Here is a 20,199-nt window from a genome sequence, read left to right as displayed (position 1 = left end):
GTTGGGATGCTATTCCACAGACATCCAAACTAATTGCATTCATTGTGGGTTTATACTTACTTATCCTTGGGCCAGCATTGTCCTCCACCCTACCCAGTGCTGCTCCCTCTCTCTGGGCCTCTTCCCCACTGCAGGCTGAGAACATTCATCCCCTTGCAGCTTTTTTTGCAAGATTTTCATTTCTATTTTGAAAGTTTTTTCGTTTCTATTCTGGATCTCCTAGAAAGTCCACTCCAGCTTTTGAGTATTTTAAAGGACTGGTCAGTTCCAGTGAGTATTGTGCAATATTTCTGTTTTCTTGGTGTCAGGGGGGTATTCCCTGTTACCATGAATCAGAGATCCTGCAGGGAAAGGTGGGAAGACATGGATGGGTCCTGGCTGGGGCCATAGGACAGGGTACTGGAAGCTTCTTAATGCTCTATCATTTGAAGATAAGCAATGTATTTGTGCTTTTTCTCCTGGGACAGCACTATGCACAGCTCTGCCAGGTCTGCTGGCTAAGGGAGACTTGTTGGGTGGCTAAGAGGTCATACTATTTCATCTGTCAACAGCAATGTGTGTCTACAACAGTAGGTGCGTAGCAGAGCTTGCATGAACTTGGTTTCATTTTTAAGTCTTATACAAAGTATATTAACCCAACTCCTACTCCTATTTGTAAAACACAGTTGCCAAAGCCAAAAGAGTTTTCTACAAGCTAAATTTTGCAGCAAAATCTATTCTAGTCTGATGAAATGTCTAAAAATTTCGTAAGTAGGTAAAACTTTCCACTCACTTACTGATTTTCATCACAGACAACTACTAGCACTTCAGTCTAGACAGATTTTTCTGGGAGTAGGAAGGAACTGCTTGTGCCTGCCTTTTCATTAGCCTCCAGGGTACATTATGTGATCATGAATATCTCATGCCCTAGGCAATACAAAGAACGGGTGGGGTATCATTACTATTGCCTACAAATTTTTGTCCTGAGCTGAGATTCCCAAGGAGGAAGTGTGGCTCAGAACAGGATCAGGGCAAGTTGCTTTTTGTGTCTCACTACCATGTATGTAAAACATAGTGCTTTGTTACCTTCAAAGGGTAAAGGAGACATAAAATCAGCTCGTGTGAGTGAGGCATTTCCCTGCTGCAGTGGTAACAGACAGACAAGCCATCAAAAGCTCTGCCTACAATTTGGCAACATTATGTTTTTGCAATGTCAAAAATTTAATTAGTAAATCCTCATGACGAACAAGCACTGACAGGTTGCCATCATTTATCCTACTACCTTCCTCCTCCATCATTTTTTTCTCCCCCCAGTGCCATTCCTTGCACTGACACCATGCCAGTCACATGGAGCAGCACTACAAATGTGCTGCAAAATGACTGAAACCCCACCTGAAAAATCCCCTCATAAGCAAAGCAAGGCTCCCTACCAGACAGAGAGTTTGGGGTCCCTTCATTTTTGCTGAAGCTCTGAACTTTTGCTGAACCTGAACTTCAGCAGGTCTGTTTATCATATCATAGCACCACCTCTATCGTGACACCTACAAATTTTGGTGAACTGTTGGGGTTTTTTCCTAATCAGAGAAACTGATAATCTCTCATTATCCCACATGTGGCAGGATGGTTCCTAGGTGTCTCCTCTTCTGTCTGCTCCTTCATTTTTCTCCAACTGTACTTTCCCAGTTCTTTCTCTACACAAAGCACTGGAATGCCTTCAGGCTGAGTGAATGTTGTTTTGCGTTAAAGAAAGCAACAAAACAAGAAAGACCAAAGCATCTCCACCTAAGAGCCATTCTCTGCCATGGTGCACTGGCTACCCCTCAAAAAGTCTGTATCGGTGCCTGGGGCAGAAGGAACAAGCCCAGTGCTCCACCTGAGGGTGTGCCACTGCTCTGCTGCATTATGTGGGCTGAGGATGAGCCTGCTCCCTGCTGCTGGCTGGGGCAGAGTGCTGGCAGCTCCCATGGCCCTCCATTCCTGATTTAGCCCTTGGAAAGCTGTCTACTGTGTACCCTGAGGCTGGGAATAGTCCATGGGGCTCCCAGGAGTCCCAGCACTCCTGAGAAATTCTCTCAAACCTTTAGTGGACTTGATTCATATAATTTTCAGAGGCAGACTTCTGGGATTTCTCTTCAGAGGAACTGAAGTGTTCCTGTCCCTCAGAAGTCCCTGTCTATTAAAGAAATCTCTTTTGATAGGTGACAGTCAAAGTCTCTCAGCAGGGCAAGCAGTTAATCTCAGTTGTTACGCCCCGGCAGGCAGCAAACCAGCAACCTGTGTCAGAAACTAGTTGTGTGTAACATGATGTAGTGAAAGAGCACACTGGCAAGAGGACGAGTAAATGGGAAACCTATTCCTCCCACTGCCTTTGCTCAAAATGTCACTGTGGAAAGACTGCATAGCTTCTTTGCATTTTTGTTTTGCTATCTATAAAATTATTATCCCTTTGTCCATTTATATAAAAAACCGATACAATATCATTTCACCTGCTTGCCTCCATAGAGCCATTTGTGATCTGGTAAAAGGGCATTGTCTAAAGGCTAGCTGGTATAACATGATGTGGAAACACACAGAAGATAATCTATGCTGCTATTTTATTGAGAGTAAAGGTGCTGTAACAAACCCAGTGCCTGCTCTTGCCAATGCAGTTCCAAACAATAACCTTTCCTTTTCAGCTAGGTTGATGGAAGAGAGGCTGGAAGTCTTATGTTGCACTCTTATTTTTAATCCTACAGCTGTCTCCAACCTTGATGCAGAGAGCAAACTGAGTGTCTATTACCGAGCGCCTTGGCACCAGCAAAGAAACATCTTCCTCCCCTCCACCCGCCCGCCCTGCGTGGAGGAGCTGCACCACCACGCCAAGCAGCACCTGCGAGCCCTGCGCAGAGGTAGGTGCTGCCCATGCTCCAGCCCCTCACACAAAACACCTCCCCATGGTCCACTCCAGGCAGCAGAGGGATGCTCAGGCACAAGCACACAGAACTGTGGGCACTGATCTACACTGGGACTTAGGTACTCATGCTAAGAAAGCACAGAACTGTAGAAGCACAGGATGATTTGGGTTTGAAGGGATCTTAAAGATTATCTAGTCCCAGCCCCCTTCACAAGGGCTGAAACAGGAGTGGTATTAATCTCCACAAAAACTGGGCTGAATGCTCAGGGTTTCCACGCATGATACTGGGGGATGCCTGTGTCCTTCAAGAGGAGCAGCTGAAAAGTCAGGTGATAGATGTCCTGGACATCTTGGAAGGGTTGAGCAGGTCTCCCCTTCCCAGGCTAGGGAACATTTTCTGACATCGCCTAACAAACTGCAGACTGGTCTCAAAGCAATACAGAGAAGAAAAGCAGGAGCAACAGGGTTATAACCAGGCTCCTGGATTCCTGCCATAAAGAGAATTTACTAGATGCAAACATCTGGATGGTCCTACAACAACACATTAAGGGGAAGGCAAAAGATGGGGAAAGGCCAGTTTTCACTGGGAACCTAACCAAGGGAAAATTATTACCAGGACATAGGACAAAGCAAGGAAACAAGCCTTTCTTCTGTGCCATAAGGAGGGAGAAAACCCATGCAGGTCACGCTTAAAATGTTCAGCAGCAGCCTTCTGTCTTGAAGCGTTTTGCACCAACAGCTCTAATTGCCTTGCTCATTTATTACTGTTATTAGCTTATAATAATAATCGATTACTTAGAACTGCAGAGCATCTGTTAGCTGGATAAGATGTTCCAATTAATTACCACATTTGACTGTCTCGGCAGGTTTTAGGTCAGGAACCCACTGTGGATGCAGTATGTCCTCATAGTATGGCAGAGAGTGATACAGCCAAATTGCAACCACAGTAGTGCTGGAGTGGAACATAAGTTCTTTTCTGCTCTCAGCATCTCTGCTTTGCAATTGTCCCAGAACCAGGCTGATCTTTGCCTGCCATCTTGTGGGCAGGAGAAATCCTGACAGCAGCATGTGAAGGCAGCTCCAGAAAATGTCCCATCATTTTAAAGTTACAAATCTTCGTTTTGGCAATTTCCCATCCTCCACAATTTATGGCAGCTGTGCAGATTCAGCAGGCAGCTTGTCATGTGCTGCTTTATCTTATTTTCCAAATAACTCTATATATGGGGATGAAATTTTAGTCTGAAATTTACTCTGAACATGTTTATTGTGTCTCAACTCTCTCTTCTATCAGAATTTCATTATCTCTTTATCCGTTTAACCAGAAGCAATTAAAATGAAATTTTAGGTCAGAAAACAGCAATGCCAGCAGCAAACATTGTTGACTGGACCACAGCTAGTGGAGCAGGTGAATATATAATCTCCTTTCAGCAGCATTCCATGCAAACAGTGATTGTCTAATTGTCACCTAAAATTAGAGATGAGAAGTCCATGAGTCCATCCTCCCATTCACTTGGAAGGCTCAGAGACTTGGGACTGATGCTGGAAGAGGACTGAATAGTGTGAGCCCATGCTGAAGGAAGACTCCTGTGCACCTGGGGTGGTTAAAGATCTTGACCTTCCCAGGATGATCTCCTTCATGCTGGAACCTGAGCATTACCACTGCAACAATCTTTATGATGTCAAACCAATGCTAAGGACCTAGCACTGCCAGGGAATGAAATCCTACCTGGAGCTGTGTTTCTGGTTTTTACCCTCAGAGGGATATATTTCATATGGGTAGGATGCAGGCATAGCTATTGCATCTCAGTATTTCAAGGCAATAGAGCTGCAGATTCCTGTTGGAAATCAGGCCTTGGGTCTCAAGTGCCTAGAAGATAGCTCCATTGTCTCTCGGGATAAATGGTATAAATCCCATTTGGGGGCAGTTCAGCTGCAGTGCATATGCTGGGGTGCACTGTATGGGCATTGCTCTTCTGGGCACACGGATGTGCAGTAAGTGCTTCTCCCCTTCAGCTGCAACACGGATGATTTGTACCAGTCACTGGGGAAGAGAAGAACCTTTGTCTTTGTAGTCCGTTGTCCTGTACCTGTCCCTGTTGTGCTGTTAGTAGAGATATTTGTATGTTTTTAACACTTTGAAAGACTTGTGTCTTCTTTCTCATCCAAAACAGAACATCGAAGCCGGGGTGATAACAGAGAGCAAAAAGTCCAAGGCCCCATTGCTGTGGTGGCTCCCCCCTTTCCTCCCTTCCCTGCAATCCGCAGCCAAAAGAGGCACGCGATAAAGGACCGGCATTTGCTACCAGTAAGTCTTTCACTACAGCTACCACATACAAATACATTTTTAGCATGGTGGGACCCAGGTGTGGCAGTGCTTCATGAGTGTCCCCTCCCCAGGCTGATGCAGTACAACAGAGCTGACCTTAAAGACTGTCAGCAGCATAATGCGGGTCTCAGCTTCCAGCAGCCAGCCCCAGGTGGCTGTTTTCAATCAGAAACCTCTTCTTTTTCACCCGTGGCCAGCACAGATACGCTCTCATTCACACACTCCCCCCACAAGTCCTCCACATTCACCACTCAGGCTGTAGAGGTAGCACTTTGAGGACCCTCCCATAATTTCAGAAAGTGCTGTAATTTCAACCTTGGCATTTGCATTGCCAGGAGCAAAGAGTTCAAGGGCTTTGAGTGCCAGCTTGAGGCTTTTGTGTGTGCAGGAGGATCAAGAGCATGACCCCAGCTACAAGAAGCTACACTTTTCATAGTCCTGTTTGGCAATGTTTGTCTCCATGCAGTTTTTTAGATGTTTCATGTCTCACACATGTCCTTGCGACCAGCCAAGCAGGAACTCCAGCTGAAGGTCTGGCCCAGCTGTGTATCTGTGCTGACTTGCCACTGCAGCATTGATTTGAAATCAAGTTAGTGTTGACAATATGGTATTTAACATTGTTAAAGGAAACATGCTAGATTGACAACTTTAACTCTGATTAGGTCCATAATTCCCACTAGCTTCAACTGGACTTGGGTATTTCTGTGGCTCTGGGTGTTTTACTTACAGAAGAGTCATAGTAACTAATTTTTCCCTGTACTAAGAGCCACTGCATTATTTAGAAGGTGTAGGTCAGACCTGGACTTGGCTTTTAAGTGAAGCATTTGTCTAATGCCAGCCCTCAGTCAGGTAGTAACAGATCTGTTCTGCATCTCCCAGGTGAGGGACACTGGCATCTCAAGAGATGCTACACCTGTGAGTGCATTATACACTCAGTGATGATTCAGTCACCACACTGAATCATCACTTACTTACCTTAAAAATCCAAGTGCATTCATCCTAATCCATTGTCTTAACCATATTTAAATACTATAATGCTAAAGCACTCAGAGTGTAAAAGACTCAATGTAAACGAGTCACACCTGCCCAGGGACCAAAACATCAGCCAATCAGTCCATAGCAAAAGTTTTGTTTCTCATTTAAAAAGCATGAAATTCATAATAACATTTGACTGTTCTGGCTTTTTGGCTGCTTATCTAATTAATTTTGAGGACAGCATCATCATCACTGCAGGCTTTAAACAGGTTAAATTTGCAAGCCTTATGATTCAACTTAAAGGAGATATCCTGATATTAAAGGACAGCACAGAAAAGAGTTTGAAGACAGAAAGAAGAAACAGAATTACCTGTTTCTTCTTTACAAGTCATCACCAAAGCTAGTGCTGTGGTAGGGTCACTGAAAGGTAAAGGGAAGGTGATGCCATGTTAAGGATCAGAACTAGTTACAGATGATAGTTTGGACAGGCTGTTGAAGATAAAGCTCTCCTAGTATCAGATGGGGAACAAGGCATCTCTTCTGAAATTGCATACACAGTGCTTAAAGGCCTGAATCTTTGCTGTGTTTGGAAAACAACCAGTGCATTTTATACATTACTTCCATCTGTGGAACACAAAATAATAACAAATAGTAAGCAACTGTCTCAGTCCTGTATTAGTTGACAAAATTAAGTCATGCTGAATGCAGATGTCTTGGCTATATCTGAAAGTCCACCTTTTTCTTTTCAAGAAGGAAAACATTAAAATTTGTGCCCACCCGTATCAGACCTCCTTTTGGAAGCTGACTGGGTTCAGTGTTCCCCTAAGGAGAAGCCAACAAGAGCTGTTGGAGGGCTGTAGTTCTGTTGATTTCAAGGCATCTAGGAATGTTGTGCTTTGGAAATTGCAAATACACTGCACCCAAAGTACTTCAAAGTGCCTTGATCCATTTCTGAGAAAACCCCTTGTAAATGGGGCAACTTAAAAATTAAAAGAGAATAAGGCAAGATGAAGCTGCACATGAATGTTCTGTCTGGCAGAGGTTAATCAGAGATTGTTACAAGACACTGCAACAGTGAATAGCTAATTGATATTGTGCCAGCCTTCATGATATAATGATAACGTTACAAGAAAAAGTCGAGAATGCTGTAATTGGCTAACTTGCTCTTTTTGGCATAAGCTTTTTTTTGACCAACATCTGCAAAAGTTTATCTGCTTCAGGGACTGCCAGTAACGTTTGGTATCTGATTCCAGTTGATGGTATCATCTAGTCATCAAGGAACTAAAGATTCTAAGTCCACAACAATTTTTATTCATGGCACAGCAGTATGGTGTGTATTCCACTCTTCTGATGCATTGGGAAGGTGCTGAAGGGGGCAATACTACACAACCAAAAGAGCCCCTTTTTGTGTTTCTTTTAAATTAGGACAGGGATCAACAAGAAGCTGGGAAATTTTTGAAAGTTACAAGGTCTGACTTTTCCAAACTGGCTATCTAAGTTAAATGCATGTATTAAGGTACTCAAATAAGAAACTTGATTTTGAGGAATGTTCAAATTACCACTCTGAGACCTGTGGGAATTTCCACTACTGAAAATTACTGAGAAAACAGGTCACTTAAATCTGAGTCAAGGCTCCCTGTGTATGTACCTTTTGGCTGCTGCTACCAATTAGGTGGCTATGAGCTCTTCCAAAGATCTTGCATATTGTATACTAAAACTAGAGAAAATCAATCACAACAAATGAAGATTCACTTTAATCACAACTCTTTACAGGAGAAAGATGCCAAAGTCCCACAAATTCCAAGAAAGGACAAATGAATTCAAGTTCAAAGCAAGTAATGCTAATACAAGTGGGTCTGGAAAGACGTTTTGGACTGTTCCATCACAAGATCATTTTGTTGTGGAGAAACAGTTGAGAACTAGAAATGGAATAGGTTCTTTCATGTCTACTCTTGTTACAGGAAATGCCCTGATTTGGCTGATAAAATGTCCACTTAGCCCAAAGGCCAGAAGGGAATCCTTCAGGACAGAGTATCAAAACAGGACATGGTTTATGCTGTTTATTGTCCCATGATTTATCCTTCCACTTTCGTACAGAAACTGGTTACAGAGTTCCTGGGCCAGAGATCAAACACAGAATTATAGCCACCAAAGAACCTCTCTGAGTTGACTGTGAGACTTGTTTAATCCAATTTTTTAGCAAATTTATACCTTCAGACTCAAGAGCATCCTGTGACAATGACTTTAAAAATCTGTATGAAAATGTAGCTTTTGTTTGTTTCAAACCCAATATCTCATAATTTCATCATACTCCTTCTGCTTCTCAGACTGAGAAACAGTAAGCATTGCTTTCTCATTCCCTTTCACCATGCTCCTCATGGTTTTGCAGACATGACTTCACCTAACTTTCCTATCCATTCCAGTCATTCATTTTTAAAACTGAAAAATTGGCATACTTAGTCTCTCTCTACACTAAAGAAATATACAACCGAACACATTTAAAAGTATCATTCTTTAAGGCATTTTTGCCAATGAAGAAGAAGAAAAACCCAAACCAAACTGAAAATAATCTGAGGAGAGTATGAGAAAGTTATGGACTTGCTAAAATGAGAAAAATATTTCTTACACATGTTCCCATGACAACCCTGCCTGTAGCACTGCTGAGGCCAGTCACTGAATGTGAAGATGCTGTGTCATTCCAACTGCATTTCAGACTTCTCTTTAATTTTCTCTGCAATTTTTCTTTCTTGGGTTTCCCCAAGTCCAGCCAGCAAGGCTCTGAAATTTCTGTATTCCAGTTCAGAATGTTATGGGACCACACTTTCTCAATCCCCACGTGGCACAGCTATTATAATAAAACCAAGGAGATGGAGCAAGGAATTCAGTATTTGGAAATCTACACTCACAATTGCACAAATTTCAGTGTCAGTTTATTCATAATTATAATCTGAGCAGGAATCTAAGGGACAAGAAGCAGGAGGGTTTTTTTCCAGACAGGGTTTTTCTGTCCCTGACGCCTCAGCTAGAGCAAATGTGAAGGGAAAATGATGCATTGGGTAATTTTATTCCATCTCTTTGCCATTTCAAAAATATTCCCTGTGGTCTGCTTTAGGATGCTTTGTACAGCAAAGAGAAGGAAGTACAACTGAATAGCCTAACTTTCACAGAGTTTTCTACTGAAGCCAGGTAAAACCTCAGTAAGAAACAACTGAGTTAAAGGACAGGCATGAGTTGGGCTCTGCGCTTTCTGTGTGCAAATCCTGCCTGAAGCTGTTAGAAATAAAACCTACCTGATTTAATTCATCAGACTGAACTTGTATAGCACCATTTGTGCAATGAGCCTAATAACTACTACCCTGTATTGTGGGATGTTTATTTTGTACCTTTGTCTGCTGAAATGCCATGTGTGGTATGACTTCTGTCATGAAACATGTCTTAGTTTTGTCTTTACCTTGTCAAAACACCAGAGCCACACATTAATTGTTAAAGGATTGTCAGTGCTTTAGCTGATCGCATTTGTGATGCTCCAAAAGAAAAGAAAACACCCACAAGCAGATAAAATAAAAACTTGAGGAGAATGAAACACACAGAAATATAAACATTGGGAGCAGGCAGGTGAGCAGGGTTGTGATTTGCAGCAAAAATAGCACTGCCAGAAATATTCCCATTATTTTCTCTTCAGCATCAGTTGACTGTATAAGAAAGCTGCTGTATCGTTATGAATTTCTAATTAAGTAGTCATCTGTGCTCTGAAAATACTGGAAAGCTGGTAGCCTTTTATTAGTATTTCTTCTCCTTTCTCTAGACCCTCTGGTTTTTCTGTCAGGTAAATAAATACCATTTTCCTTAACTCCTGTGAGTTAAGGAAGCAGCAGGCTCTCCATTTCACAGGCAGAGAGAGGAATACACAGAGGTTTCAACCAGAGCCCCAGGAGTCAGTCCTGTACTCATATGAATGTGGGATTGAACACTAGTTCACACTTACTCTGCATGTTGCCTTTTCAGTGCATGAATGACTGTTCTTAAATGAGATGTCAGGATGTACTGTACACCTCATTTCTGTGCTTTCACAGGGTGAAAGCAAATTGTATGTATGTTCTGTTTGCTGGAGACAACAGAATATATAATGCTTGCAGATGCTGAAGCAACATGCTGATGCTCTGCTTGGGTGAATACCACCCACTATATTCATAAGGTTATCCTGGGAGGGAAACTTCCTCCACCTACTGCAGCAGAAGCCTGGAATTAGAAATAATATTGATCCCTAATGCTTTTTGTTAGCTGCAGCTTTGAGGCAGCAGGAGTCAGAAATAATCCTCTGGAGAATAGCACTGCGCAGCAGCCACCTCCTGCCCTCACCAAGGCTGTGCCAGGCCTGGGCTGCTGGGGTCTGTGACTCTGACACCTGAATAAGCCCTTGTGAGATAATGCCTTGCCTGCCTGATCAAACACAGCTGAGGGGGAAGGAGTCAACACAGCCATGTCTAAATTCAACAAACATGTTGAGGATCAATGCTCTTGATGAGGCTTTAGCATTCTCAATCTTTAATTAACTGAGTAAATATTGGTTTTTTACTCTTGGGTTTATGTTTTTCCTGTCACCATTGCACTGTGTTCTATAGGCCCTGTGCACTAACTTTGAAATCCCAGAATCTCCTGTAAGGCAATCTCTATAGGTAAGGCAGACTAGGTCCATGATATAACGCAAACTATGCTTCTTGAACCAGTCTTTCCTGTATATTGAAAATTATGAACAACAGTCATGTCTCAGAGCTTGGGGGGATGGAAAAGAGAAGAGGGGCAGAAGTGGCATTTTTGTCCTGTTATTGACCCATTCATTTCCTTCTCCAGATCCCAGCTCTGGGACAATAAATGGGGCAGACTCATAACTTGCCAGGCTGGCAAGTTTGTCGACTGCTGATTTGCTTCTTTGTCACTGTCCTGATGATATTTTAAGGTTTTAATTAATTAATATGGTTAATGATGAGTCCTGACTTACATATGTGCTAGTAATGCTCTTCCTAAAATCAGGGTGTGAGTGTTCCGGGGTGCTTCATCTCAGCCCAAGTTAAGTGCTGAAGGAAGGAGAGCTGGATTGCTCCTCAGCAGGACCACTGTCTCTTTCTGTATAGGAGAAGCTCTGTTAACTAGCCAGACTTGGACATCTCACTATTTTGTTGTAGCACACAGAAACCAAAGACTTTCACACTGAAGTGACACAGAGCACTGAGAAATCAGGTCACGTGCATATGCAACAAGATTTTTACTGCAAGGCAGTTTCACGAGCACAATAGCACCTCTGCAAGTGAGGTTGATGGGATAGCTCAGGAAATAAAAATGCTCACATATGTCAGTGACAAATCCCTATTCAAGCAATTATGCACCAGTTTAGTTTCAAGCAATCTTAGCCCATTAAAGAAAAATGCACACTTAAAGTATTCTGGATTTGTATTTAACAGAATGATTATCACTGTTTCTGTTTGCCAAGCACACCCACACAAAAGAAATTCACTTTTAAAACTGCCTAACTTCAGATTTGCCCATTAGAATAGAACAGCCTTGGGTTTGTAATAATAATTTCTTGCTTAATTACGTGTTTACTCAGGACATTTAGCGATATTCTGGTTTTCTGAGCGAATGAGAACTTCTGAAAAGCAGCAGCTCGCTCTCTCCCCCAGCATGGAGGTGTTGAAATGCTGAGGCTGCTGCTCTGTGCCATCATGCCTCAGCTGCCCCTGCTAGAAGCTCAGGGCAGGAGGTCCCTCCTGTACTCTTCTCTTTGTGCACTGACAATCACAGGCCATGGGATATTGCAAAGATTTTCATATCCTGAACTCTTGTCACCTCAGCTGCATTAGTCTCCCTGTGTCCTGACCCTCCCCAGAGATCCTCTAGCCCCTTCCATGAGGAAGTTGAATTTCAAGCATGCTGGTAGCTGCAGTCAGTCTGCTTAGAGCAGGTGACTGGAAACTTGGTCAGAGGACCATCCTGGGGTATCTGAGGAGTAAGTAGACTGAAATTGTTGATGTATTTAGTATCTCCACAGCCTTTGCTGCATGAACAGAGGTGCTGTCCTGAGATAAGGACTTTTCCCAGCTTGGGAGAACTGGTTTTCCACTGGCCTGGGCAGAAACTAAGCAGCTAGAAATGTTCACTAGGAAGAGCTCTCTTTTGATTTCACCCTCTCTGGTTTCCTGTAAGCCTTATGGACAGCTCATCTGGAGGCTTCCCATGAAGGAACACAGGTTCCTGTTTCAGAAACCAGGGAAAAGCAGGAGATACTGCATATCTAGGAAGAGAGTAGGACAAGATGCAGGATTAGGCCTTTTGAGATTCATTACAACTTTTTGTCTTGAGAGGAGACCATATAATGCAAAGTCCTTCAAAGTGAGGTTTGTTCATCCCTCACAGTAGTGTTGACAATGATTGATAATGACTGGGAGGAAAAACATTTGTAGAATTATCTGGCATTATTAGTCCAACTAATGCATGGAGAAATAATAACCCCTACCAAGAAACATGTGCTAGAGGTTTCAAGAGTTGTCAACGTACCTGCTTTCTTTATATCTTTTTTTGGTTTCCTATTTCAAAAGAAGTTAGTTGTCCTTCACTCCCTGATTTTGAAAATTGGACATTGCCACAAACAATCCAGAGTTTCTGACAGAAGAGGATTTTGGAGGTGTAGGGATTCACCAAGACCTAGGACATTGTGGCCATTACTATTTGTCCTTTCAAGTGTTACAAAAAGTGACAAAAAGCCAATTGGTTGTTGTGACCCTGCCACAATGATTGCAAACTTAGAGAAATACTGGTATCATCACAAACACATAGCAATCAATGTAATTGATAAATTACCATCAGCATCATTTTTTATATCCATTTGCTTAAAACTGAAGAAAAAATTGAAAAAAAAATTCCTTACATTATGTAATAATTTACATTTATAATGTAATTGGATATGTATCTTGCACTGCTTCAGCTCCAGGCAGAACACAGTTTGAGTTACCCAATCAATACAAGGCATTCTTGGGACAATTCAAGCATGTCTGTACAGGGAGGCTGAACCAATTTCACTGCAGTTTTGTCTAATTCAAGTAAGCAAAACCAGTACAGACTTCACAGGGATCCAAACTAATCTGTTTTGGGGAATAAACCCATCAATAGGAAACAGGGTGAAAATCTCTGCTCGTTTTGGCTCTGATGCTAATTTATTGAGACAAAAATTATGTGCTTTTACAATAATTGTTTTGTGTATGTTTTTAATTTTAATTTTTTTTCGCATTTCACATTTATAGTTTAACAGCACCCGTTCGCCCTCCCCAATTGAGTGTTGCCACATGACCCCCTGGAGTAGAAAGGTACTGGAAAAACAAGCAATCCTCAATTAACAGCCCTGTCTCACTCTTCCCCCTTCCAGATCCTAACCCTTCCTCTTGCTTCGCTTTTCACTTGCTAACTTTACTGCGCTAAAAGAAGCCATTTCTGTTTTTCTCATGTCAGTAAGACACAATAATAACTCTTTTCCCCCCTTTCTTTCATTCTTCACACCTTGGATAGGTTTCAGGAGCTCAAGGCCACAAAGCTGCCTCCCCCTATCACCTCCTTTAAAAAGCCTGAACTCGGACAGACTCAATAGCATTAGCAATTCCATTTAATTCTCTTGCCATGTTTTGCAACTGCCTCTTTTTTTTTCCTAAATGGTAGGAAATGGTTTGGATAATACCACACCAACAGCAGGTGTTTATTCTCCGGCCATTTGGTGATGCCACTGCTTGAAGAGCAGGAGATCTGGCAGCCAGGGCCACTCTGCCTGCTTTGTCCAGCACTTCTTTGTCATCCAGGGAAGGATGAATTCGGCAACAAATGCAGCGTGTGTGTGTGTGTGTGTGTGTGTGTGTATGTGTGTGTGTGTGTCCCTTGCGTGTGTGCAAGGGTGGGTTTTTTGCATGCATGCATCAAACTTAGGGCGGGGGGGGGAGTTACCTAGGAAACAAAGTCTTTTGTGCTTGAAGTTTATATGAGCTATTCACGTCTGCCGGGAATCGGCACAAAAGCTGCAGGCAGAAAGAAGGCTGCAATGTTTGACTGAAATCCTACGTGGGAAAAGAGGGTTTTCTGCGGGCGGGAGAAGAGGAAACCTGTGTTGTCTTGGGTCTGGGGGTGCTGCAGGAGGTGACACTGACGAGGTAAGTAAGTGCCCTCCGACAGTTTAAATAGTAGCTGCAGAGTTAAGATCTTTAATGCTTTTGGGGCCGGGACGTAAATGTTGTTTGGCAAGCCTGAGATGGTTAATTCCCTCAGGATTTGTGAGGAGCCTGGGCAGAGAAATGGCATAAGTACAATGGCAGAAAGGGCATGATCCTGCGGTGTTCAACACCCACCTGCTCAATGCTCTGCCATGGCAATGTAGAGCAACATTTTATTTTTGCCCTGTTTGCTACCGAAACTAAAACTGGCAAATAAAGTGTAAACAGCAGGCATGAAGGAGGGAAGGCTGGTAGTTAAGCAGCTGGGAATTCAAGACTGAAGAGAAAGCCTGTCTGAAAGGGACTGCACTTCATTTTTAAAAAATGAGAGCAGACAGATGTCCTGAGCTGGCCAAACAGTTGTCACAGCTTACAGAAGAATGTATTAATGGAAGAAGGGAGGGAAATTAGGCAGAAGAAGGTAAAGGTAAGTTTCTCCCCTCTGTCCCTTCCAAACAAAACAAACTTTTTTTTTTTTTTGCAAACAAAGAGACGCCCCCAACCCAAGTTGGCAGCCAGCAACACATGAAAACCCACTTGCTTTATTTCTCTCTGCAAGACAGGATATTGGGGAATTTGTTGTTTCTTCCAAAAGAAAAAACTATCTGTGTTTCTTTCATGCTGCTTTTCTTTCTTTTGTTTCTTCACCTTCAGCATCTAGTACTTCTTGTAGTGTGCTATAAAAATATGCATGGTTTCTAAACAATCTTTTGAATTTCTTCTGGTGGTGGATACTCTTTTCTTTGGTTGTTATCCCCCTGTCCTAGCACTGTCAACACCTGCCACTTCCTACCACGGCTGTTGGGTGGCTGTACTGTGGTCTGCTCTTGGTCTGTGTTTGTACAAATTAAATGCAAATGGTTATTCTAAAATATGGATGGGTGTTCTTTAAAACTTTGGACCTTCTGATGCTTGAATGAATGGTTATATGAGGCCAGTTGCAGTTGCAAATGAGAACCCACATGTCTAATGCTTGTGGGAACAGAGGACACGCTTGCCATGGCAATGCACAAATGCAGGATGTGCCCCTTCTGACAGAGGAGATGGCCTGTAAATGTCACTGTAAATGTGCTGAGTTCCAGTATGCTGAGGTGTTTTTCTCCTATTAGCAGGATGTTAAGTTTCCATTGGAGAATAGCTGATGCCGTGTGACTTAGAACGATTCCTTCCTGCATCCCTGTAATTGATTTCTGATTTGTGTGTCTGCTTTGTTTCAAAATTAGCCTTGTGTGCCTGAGTGGGAGACACTGATTTTGAATGTATTCATTTGCAGTCCCATCCACCAGAGGACGAAGATACAGATGTCATGTTAGGGCAGAGGCCGAAAAATCCAATACATAATATCCCTTCTACACTGGATAAACAAACCAATTGGAGTAAAGCACTACCTCTCCCAACTCCAGAGGAGAAAATGAAACAAGATGCCCAAGTGATTTCTTCTTGCATTATCCCCATCAATGTCACTGGTACAAATCTCTTCTATTTATTTTTGTATTTAATGCATGGTTCAGGGGAGGTCAAGTACTTGTTTTGTTTAATTTATTTGAAGTCATGGGATTGTGCAGTCTTGGGGCAAAGATCCTAGCTTAAAGATTTAGTTTCTGAAAGACAGTGGGCTAAATTCATCCCTGATGCGTGACTGCTGGAGTCACTGAAGCTGCATCTAGGATTAATTTGGCCCATACTTTTGGTCGTGTTATATGGTTTAACATAACCCTAGTTCCCTGTAAAAACAATGTACTTTTGTTGTGTATATAACCTACAATCTGTATGAACAAATCTCAAATAACTTTTTGAATGTAGCTGACTGAAATAATGCAGAAAGCCACCAAAATTAATCATATGATTATCATGTGTAGCAGGAGAAGAGAAACTAGAGAATGTAGGCTACTATTTGCAGTGCTTTAAACATGCAAGGCATGAATGTGTAGCATGCAAACCATCGCTCTGAGATCTCTTTACATGCAGCTATGCTGAAGGTATAGTAATGGCATTTTCTTTAATTTCTATAACATTTGGATACATTTGACTAGATTTATCTGAAAGAGATCTTGTTTATAGAAGCAGCAAGTATATCACTTATTAAATGTGATAGATGACTTATTTCCAGAAACAAAAATCAGGCTGTTTTTCTCTTTTTCTCTTTCTTTCCTTCCAGAGGGCTATGGTAAACATAAAGTTGATCTGAATTTTCGTCAATAATATTTTCAAGTACCAAGTTTTGATTAATGTAAAAGCATAAAGTGGGCTAACTTTCAGGGTTATAGACTTCAAAGTAAACAATCACGAAAAAAACAGGGGGCTTTCAGTTAACCTTCATTCTCCAGAGAAAATATCTGTATTTAATTCTATTTTCCCAGTAACTGGGGGGTTGGGGTAAGGTAACAACCCCTCATGTCCATTGTTCTTCCCCATGTCTATCAGTGGTGCGCAAACCTTCCTGCAAGAAGGATGTAGGAATCACCATGGTGCTGGAGAGAGTTGTATGCCCGCAGTGCAGCTTCAGCTCACAACCAAGGCTTTTGGGCTTACAGCATCATGGTCACAAGTCCCCATCTGCCCCAGTTCAGCTGCATGAATCCTCCCAGTGACAGCAACACAGTCCCAGTTCACCTCCGTCCTGGCAGAGGAGGTGACACTGCACAGTGCCACCAGCTCTGCCTCCCTGTGGAGGTGGCAGCCAGGAGTGGGTGTCCCTTTCTCCAGGACAGTGCTCTGGCCACAGGAGGACAGGCAGCTGGGTGGCAGGACTGCCTGCATGCACCCTGCTGGGCTGCAGGTCATGAGCCAGCCAAGGTCATAGTTAGGCACTGCCTCTGGAAATCCCCACAGAAAGTCATAGATAATGTGCCATATTTCCACGAGACAAAGCTGGTGTTAAATGATGCTCCTTCTAGTTTCAATATAGGACCCTAACCAGTGCAGGGTTTCCAAGAGGGCTATTGTCACCTAGTGCAGCCAGAGGACAGTTAGGTCTGGGACCAGTGTTAACTTTTCCAGTAATAGCCCTTTTTGCCTAGACTCCACCTGCCATACATTGGAACCAAATTTCCACTGATCAGTTTTACAGATCAAGAATGGTATGTAATCTTCTGGATGTTTATGTGTATCATTCTCATTACCACTAATGGGAATAATTTGTATGCATCACGGGGAAGAAATACCCTCTTCCACTTTCCTCTCGGAGATGACCCCGGTGCATCTGGCACACAGAGCATGTTCAGCTAACTCACAGTTGCTGGAAAACCAGCAATGATGCTGATTGATTTTTTTGTTTCAAAGAGTTTGCTTTTAGTTCTCTGTTTTTGTTTTTTAAGCTTCTCCCAACCCTGAGAAATGTTCACTTTTTTGAAAATGATTGTTGTTGGAGTTTACGGCACTTTTGTTCCATATTAAAGAAAGTTCTTCCTCTGCTTATTCCAGGGGCATTGGTGGTTACAGGACATCTGTCTGAAGCCTCTATTTCACTGTAGTAGATTTCAAGAAGAACTTTTACAAGAAAGTTACTTTTTAATGTTTTACATTGTTATGTAATGTAATATGTATGTGTATGTCTGTGTATAATTATGTTTTCTATAATTATACGCTATTAAAATAGAGCTTCTTATCAGGATTTCTTTTTCCTTTTGTTTGCTTTAGTTTGTTCGTTTTTCTTAAGATTACAAACCACTGTACCAGCAATCCTTATGTTAGTGTTTTTATGGACCTGGCACATTTTTTCCAACCTGTCCCATGTCAACTTCAGAGAGCAGGAGTGAGCATACAGTTGTGCAAAAAGCCAGCACAGATGGGCACTGGCCTTCTGGTCAGCTTCCTTTTAACTTTTTTTTGACTACACAACATAAAATCAAACTGAAAGACACCTCCCTTTGCTAATGCCATGGAAATATATAGCAAACAATGAATTCTCACCTCTTCTGTATGAAGGTGGTCATAAACAAATGTACTAAGAACTTGTGCTTCTAAATCTAAACTCAGGATCTTGATTGTGTGACCTGAGCAGACTCCCACCCGTGTGCTGCACAGATGGGAAAATCAGGCCCCTTCCTGATGTATGCAAGTAAACAGCAGCTCCCCGTTAATGTCACTTTCAGTCACATGTCATTGTCACAGAGAATGCTCTCTAAACTTGCATGGTGACTTAGCCCCATTTTAGCTGTCTCCTTCCTTTTTGAAATGTTAGCTCCCTTGGCATATTGGTCTCCAAAGAAGCACCCAACTACTGCAATATGGCATTAGAACCTTAAAATGTTTTCTTACACTTATTTGCTTAAAATAAGTCAGGCTACAGGTGAACAGATAATGCTTTGCAGTTAAGTTACTGTCATTGTCCCTATGACAGATGCATAAATAGCTATAAGATGCCCTACCAAGAGCTCTCTGTTTGCTTTCCTGATTTTCTTTCCTTTTTCTGTTCTTTTTCTTTTCATGCCTTCTGTTATTTTTGGCAGACCAGGCTGCTGAGGGGGAGCTGGAATTAGACATAAAACTGTGATATACTGTGATATAATTTACATAAGAGCTACATAAGGGCTCCCTTATGTTTATTCACAGGCTTAATCCAAGCTCACATACCTCCACTGTGTTCCAGCCATGAAAATTTGTTTACTATTTCTAAAGGCTAATGAGACCTATTTATGGGTTGCAGGAGTTGGTTTTGACAGAGAGGCTAGTATACGCTGCTCTCTTGTTCATTCACAATCTGTACTACAGCGGAGACGAAAGTTGAGGAGGAGGAAAACCATCTCTGGCATCCCCAGAAGAGTGCAACAAGAAATAGGTGTAGTATAAATACAAATCTTCCATAGCTAGCTTTCTAACCAACTTAAATTGCAGGAATATGAGCTGGTAGTTAGTCTTCCAAAGAAACAAAACATTGAAAGTGTAAATGCTTGTAGAGTTTAGGAATGACGTGTTTTGTTCTTTTGATTTACTACAGTAAGAAAAGCTATATTACTCCATATGGCCTTGAAGGACTGGGCCTTACTGAGTAATATAGATGTACGTGTTCAGCTCTTATTGTGTAAATGTTAATCAGTTCTTTTTTTCTTTTTCATTTTATTTCTGTTATGAACCCATAGTTATGTGCATAAAAAGTAACTAGATTAAGTGAAAGTTTTTTCTTGCATCAGGGGAGTTTAAGGTAAAGCACTGACAGATGTTACCCCACAAAGTGATGATAAGTTGTCAGAACAGCTGGATAACTTAGATGAGTGGTTGAATATCCACCATAGACAGAGCTGCTGGTACTCTATGGGAGTTTTGCTAAACCCCTTCTTTTTATTTATCACACTCCTCAATTCCTTCCTATTATTCTTTATCATCAAGAATATTTGTCTTAAATCTAGCAAATTACCTCACTTTCTGTCAGGGTAAATTAGGAACAACTCTGCTGGGGGTAAATTCGGTGTGAAATTCTTATTAACTCAGAACAAAACTAACAGAATTACTATTTCTTAATGTTCATCTGCACCTGAAGATGGCTCTGGTGTTTCAGTCGGTTGCCATGAAACTTGATTGGAAACAGAAGAAATGTGTTTATCATAGGGAATAAGTAATCAGAGATCCTATGAAAGAAAAATCCTTTTGTCTTGCAAATATTCTTGATGTAAAGAAGCAGATAATGGAAATTCTTAACAGAGAGGTAGGAAAAACAGAATTATTTTTAGAAGCTTATAGAGTGTTTTGTCCAGCAGCCACTCCCAAAAACTTTAAGTAGCTGAAACAGTCATAAAAACTGAAAACTTAGTATTTTTCTTAATATTTAGCAGAGCAAGCTC

General features: G+C 41.9%; 1 protein-coding gene across 5 annotated transcripts in view; it reads left to right on the top strand.

Annotated features, from left to right (window-relative positions):
• NHS (NHS actin remodeling regulator) overlaps positions 1-20,199 on the top strand; it is a 243,706-nt gene that overhangs the window by 215,950 nt on the left and 7,557 nt on the right. For 2 of the 5 annotated variants that reach the window (XM_064407588.1, XM_064407591.1), the window contains exons 2-6: positions 2,715-2,867; positions 5,044-5,177; positions 13,469-13,531; positions 15,693-15,885; positions 19,068-19,199. In XM_064407588.1, coding sequence (XP_064263658.1) covers positions 2,715-2,867; positions 5,044-5,177; positions 13,469-13,531; positions 15,693-15,885; positions 19,068-19,199 — 675 coding nt within the window. Of the gene's footprint in view, positions 1-2,714; positions 2,868-5,043; positions 5,178-13,045; positions 14,360-15,692; positions 15,886-19,067; positions 19,200-20,199 lie in introns of those variants that run through there. The other 3 variants (XM_064407590.1, XM_064407589.1, XM_064407592.1) reach the window with 3 other exon arrangements.

This window comes from Passer domesticus, chromosome 2 (assembly GCF_036417665.1).
Source record: "Passer domesticus isolate bPasDom1 chromosome 2, bPasDom1.hap1, whole genome shotgun sequence".
Taxonomy (NCBI): domain Eukaryota; kingdom Metazoa; phylum Chordata; class Aves; order Passeriformes; family Passeridae; genus Passer; species Passer domesticus.
This window is presented reverse-complemented; position numbering and strand designations above follow the sequence as displayed.